Genomic DNA, 6,000 nt, shown 5'->3' with positions numbered 1-6,000 from the left:
CTTCATAGTGTGGCCAGACAAAACAATTCCTCTGGGCCTGGAACCCAAGGACACCCTACAGCCACAGGCCGTGAGAAGTATAAACAAAAATGAATTTTGTGTGGGAGAGTGAGCTGGGGGAATATGACTTCATTACCTGAAGCTGTAATTGGACAGTTAACCTCTGATATAGACCAAATAGACCAAACTTCTATCTGTCTATAAAGCTCGTGACCATTGTCCACCTTGGGTGTAGCCTCTGAGAGGCTTTTGACCACCCACGGTTGAAGGCCTTCATTAAACATCCACTTTATTCTCTTAACTTTGTCTAGCCTCTGTTCTAGGTAGCCACTCCAAAGCGTCAATGTGATGAGGAAAAGAATAAACACATTGATAGCCATACTGGTGTCAAAAACATTTTAATGGGATAAAAGGCAATCCAGAACAGATTTCTGTTTAAGATGTAAACAGTAAGTAATTCAAGTGGAAACAGAAAAAGAAGCTTCCAGTGCAGTTACAATAAATCCTCTAAATAATTCCATAGTATTCCCAGAAAATATTATGATGTGAATAGAAAAAGACTGGATTCACTTAACAGAATCTTTAACTGCTTTAATTCAGCATTTATCAAAAGGACAAACCATAAACATTCCAGACAATTTATCAAAGGTAATGTGTAAAAGACTGAGTGTTAACAGGATTTTTGTGCTCTAGTTTTGAGGAAGAGAGTAAAATATGAAAAGCAATTATAAAATCAAAATAAAATTTCATTTCATTTTTAATTTATCTCCAGTCAAGAACATGTTCATAGGCATTAGGCATCAATCATATGCTGGTAAACCAAACAGTTCTGGTCGGAAATCTTCCATGGACTTCAGCACCAGTGTTGCGTCCTTTTTAAACTCTGGTTTTAAGTTTTCATCTGGAATCATAACTGCTTGCATTCCTGCTTCCCGGGCTCCTTTGACTCCCTGAGGCGAATCTTCAAACACAAGACACTGAGAAACAAGGAGGTGAGGGAAAAAAAAAATTATAATGTTATAATGAACTTCTAATAGCTTGCTTTAAAAGAGAGAATGATCCTGAATGAAACTTAGTAGGAAAACTAAATTTTGTTCTTGGCTTAGACACCCCTAATTAGAACAAGAGCAAACCTCCCAGTTTGAACATCTGCATGGTAATTAACCTTTAATTAATTTCAATTCTAAAAACATCAATACACTTACTTAAATCCCAGAAACTGGTTATCCAGATGTTCCTAAGTGCTTTTATAGGGATGTGTTTAATCACAAGCTTAGAGTAAAATTAAGCAAGTGCCTAAATACCTTTATAAGCAAGCAATTTAACTTTTCCAAACCAACTTTACAACCTGCAAAATGGCAAAATCAGTGTTTTCACTCACAGGTATGGGATCATAAGCAAGGTATGGGGAACAATAAACTACCTAGGTCAGCAGTAGGACTTTGGATGAGTGGGGACAGACACTACTTATCAGAAGAGCGCTGTCGAAGTCATACTCTATTTGCTTAATTATTCCAAAGCAATTATGAGAAAAAACCCAAGCTATTATATCAGAAGGTTACATTTAGAGGAGGGAGAATTTAGTCAGATACAACTTCCATGCCTTACAATAGTCTGAACCATTCCAGATTGCAGTTTGGAAGCAAAGCTGTTAAAAACAATCATACATTATTTATGTGGTTTTGTAACTTAATGTCAGAATACTGAAAAATAAATAAGATAAATATATAAAAATCAAATAATCTGAAATTTTATATAATGAAAGATAATGTTTCTGAAACTCATTCCAGAAGTTATATAATGAAGCATCTCTTCCTGTCCCTTCCTGTCCATGACATGCAAATTCAAGTTTGAATTTTTGGTCATGGATAACCCAAAGCAACTTTTGGCATCCAAGGACCTGAAAAAAATCTGACCTATACTGACACATGGTTTCTAATACTTCTCCTATTCATACTGCATTTATTATCAATATTATTAGCACTGCTACTACTACTAATGCCAAAATCACTGCCACAAGTAATTTTAGTAATTGAAAACAGATGTTCGTATGGTTAGGGCAATTTTCCTCACATCTATAATCAGTGCTCTCAGGCACATGGTGTGATTCCTGAGGCTGTCCTGTGCAGGGCCAGGAGTTTGACTTTGATGATCCTTGTGAGTCCTTTCCAACTCAGAATATTCTATGATTCTATGAACATTCAACATCATACTGCACATTTTAGGTTCTCAAACACATAACTATTTTACTGCAGAACATAATGGATGCACAGTGTTTGTTTCGGCTATGCTCTAAGGGATCAAAGTGGCAACTTGCAAAAGCTTTATTACATTCAAAGAAAAATTTTTTGAAAGATGTATTAAATGTCTGCCCTATATATATCCATTTATCAGAGACTGTGGAAGGGGAAAAATGAAAGAACCTTCTCCTAATTTCCTTTCTTTTAAAAATATTGATTCTTGCCTTTCAACATGTCAGTAACAATTTGGAGTCTGCCAAGAGAAAAGTAAAAGGCGCTTACTACCTTGCATGTAACCTTGCATGAAGTAAAACTTAATGATTTTTAGTGAGCCAAAGGAATCACACCAATCTCTTTTGCACTCATTTCCTTCATACAGTCACTGCATTCCAGTTTGAATAATGTGATACTTTCAAATGTTGATCATTATCACTGTTATTAACTACAAATATGTAACCAGCTGATCCTGGAAAGCTTGGCACAATTGCTATTAGAATGGAAGTATGGCTCTGTCTATAGGTTTTGTTCTAAACAATAGCTGAGTTAATGACCTTAAGCACTCTAAGGACAATAAATGAAACTCTGACAGGCTTTGCTTTTTGAAGAATAAGCTTAAATGTTGCACAGAAGAGCATTATCAAGGCCTTTCAGAAACCTTTTCTGATCCAGCTCATACAAAAGAATGTACTTCATTGCTCTGCCTTGAAAGACCTAATTGACTTCCATGATGTCACTAAGCTTACTCTATGAGAGGAGCTGATGATTATGGAAGGCAACATCCATAATGGGAAGCTTAACTAATTCCCGGGAAGTAGACACAATTAAAACTCTTAATTACCAAAGAAACCAGGCAAACGACTCATAATTACAGTGTGTTGATTTTACAGGAAATAAGTGTACTAGGTTTTCCTTAAGTCTTTCTTCCTATTGAAACTTATCACAGCACAGTCACATTTTTAATGGATGACAAAAGGTTTACAAAGGCTCACACACAAAACAGATTTATTAATACATAGAGATGTTATAAAATCTTCACTGTCCTCGACCACCCACACACTAAATTTAGAGATTTGAAAGCAGCCAAGTTCTTTCCCATTTTGCATAAGTATTGCAACATCAGCATCACTCCAACTGAGAGACAGATGAGATTTATACAGACTTCAGCTGAGATTCTGGCTGCTTCTGTGCATTATTTCTAAAACTTGTGTCACTGATCAATACTACTCCTATGAGATCTCTCAAAAGGTCATACTAATATAGGTCAGTTCTCAGTTTGGAATGAACTAAATGCTTAAAAAAGTATAGCAAAGTATATTAATTTATATTTTACTCTATGAATCTAGAAAAAGAAAAATTAATCACTTTACCAGAGGAAGAAACAATATTACTGCAGCACCTCATTACCTCATCCTCCTACATTAAATGTAAGTAAGAATATAAGAAGAGAGTGTTAGTTAGGCTCTTGGTATGTACAGCAGGCCCTCTCTACCCTATATACTGCAAAAGTCTGGATGGAATAATTATGTGTCTAACAGAGATATCCATAAGTGTTATTGTGGTTAGTGATAACCAAGAAGGCTGGAAGGATGAAAGATTAAAATCAGTTTTAAAATTAAGGTTTTGGAAGACCTGTGAATGTAATATATATGCATAAGGAGTGCTTATCAAACAAGTATCCCTGACCACATATGACACTACTATATCAGCTTTAAAAGAGACTGTAGGATGAAACTAAAGATGCCATGATTTATATGCACAGAATTCATCTGCAAGTTTAACACTACCATCTATTGTTCTGTAAAGAAAGAATGAAAAGAAAGTTTTCATTATCTGTCTTCAAATGGCACAGAAACATTTGGTATCAGAATGTGACATATTATGTTTTGGGCTTCTTATGGATTGCATCTTAAATTCTGTAACTTCTTTATTTTTAATTGATGTTTCCCCTTTCATAATCTAATCAACTGGATTCAAAAGCATGATGGGTGATTTGTAAAATTTGCACTGTAGAAATATTTGGTACCCTTATACATTAATTTATGTATATATACACAATACAGTCTTCTGTAAATGTTTAAGGACTAATTTAAATATCATCATATCTCTAAAAAAAGCCCCAAGACAGGCTGCAGGAAGAAATTCACCAAGTACAGCCAGATCACTTGGATATCAGAATGACACTTGATTTCTGTAAACCAGGAGGTGCGCAGGCCTTTCATTCACAGATAACTTACTGACTGTTCATTGCCAGAAGTATTTTTACTTTTATCTTTGTAAAAAAGTAGCTCATACTATATGGTTAAAATTCAAAACTAAGTAGCATCTAAGAAGTAAATTATCAGTCTGAAAGATATTACTACTGCAATCATGTGGTTTGTGGTTTGTGGTTTGTTCAACAAATTTTCTAATTTTTCCTTGCTCAATTTTTTAGATTTTCAAAATAATTCCAGTACTAGCCAAGTTTGTTAGTCATGTGAGTGACCCAGAAATTTTCTAGAACCATAATATAATTCAGAATACAACACAGATCCACCATTTCCCATACAAAATGTTGAGATGCTTAAAATGTCCTGTTTGTCATTTATGGGAGGTGGTGGAAACTCACAAAAAGAGAGAGGAAACAACAATTTTAACATCATAACACAGATGTTGGACTATTTTTTAGCTCAGCTTGTGTTTTCTTCTTTCCTATGTTTTGATTTTCCAAATACCTGGGAACAAGGGGAAAATTGACCCATTTACCATCAGAGTTACTTAAACATTATTGAATGAATCCATTTTAAGCAGCTGCAATATTTGCAATTTTGGTCTCCTACTGTATTAATTCTCTGATGAATTAAGAAAAAACAATAATAAAATAATGTGATTAATGTTTCTCTCCTAATCTTTGGATTTAAACTCCTTCCAGAAATAGTTGGGAAAAATTCCAATAGTGAATACAATAATGAATCACATTTCATTTTATTTTAAGGATGTGCCAATTTGACCAGCCAGGGATAACAGAATCATATTAAATATGCTGTTAAGAAAGTAATGCAGCTTACAGCTCCACAGCTTAGTTTCATTAAGGAAAATGAAAAGTAAGCCAAGATGTTTTTAAATGTTATAACAAATGAATAAACTGGAAACTTAAAATAAAATTAATTAAGCACCAGAATAGTCAGCATACTAACTACAGCCACCATTCTTTATGAGTCAATGATTCATATTAAGAACTGTTTGGAAATTACATGCACATATGCTTTTTAATTCAGATTTTTATTAACTCACTACTAGGAGTATATTGCAGACCAATATAAAAATCAAAATATTTACCATAAAACTAACAAAACAAAAATCATTAGGCATAATTTCAAGAAAGAAAAAAGAAAAAAAGTGTTACATCTGCACATAGTTAGATCACTCTGGGTTTCTAGCTCTTACATAAATGCAACTTTACGTTTCAGACCACACTAGCAGTTCCTCTTTCACCAACCAGTTCACAGAATGTTATCTCAAGGAAGGCCAGAAGGAATAAAATGGTTTGGATCCTTGGAGAAGAAGGAGGAGAAATATCATATTTCTTGCTTGTTTTCAAGACTTGACCAAATGAAAGGAAGTGTTTCTGTGAGTGACAGTCAGCCCCAGACACAGCAGCTCTGTGAGGCAGGGAGAAGGTCACATTTACATGTGGGGTTACTCTGATCATTCCAGATGGCTGGAAAACTCTTTTCACAGAGCACTGCGTGTTTAGAGGACAGCACACTGCGAACTTTGTATG

At 34.6% G+C, this 6,000-nt stretch overlaps 1 protein-coding gene across 1 annotated transcript in view; it reads right to left on the bottom strand.

The window, feature by feature from the left end:
- Positions 1 to 382: 382 nt before the first annotated feature.
- PUDP (pseudouridine 5'-phosphatase) overlaps positions 383 to 6,000 on the bottom strand; it is a 68,046-nt gene continuing 62,428 nt past the window's right edge. The window contains exon 4 of the mRNA XM_083855649.1: positions 383 to 977. Coding sequence (XP_083711775.1) covers positions 801 to 977 — 177 coding nt within the window. The 3' untranslated portion in view covers positions 383 to 800. The remainder of the gene's footprint in view (positions 978 to 6,000) is intronic.

This window comes from Zosterops lateralis, assembly GCF_965231275.1.
Source record: "Zosterops lateralis genome assembly, chromosome: 2".
NCBI lineage: Eukaryota > Metazoa > Chordata > Aves > Passeriformes > Zosteropidae > Zosterops > Zosterops lateralis.
Note: the sequence above shows the minus strand (reverse complement) of the source record. Positions and strands in the feature narration are given on the sequence as shown.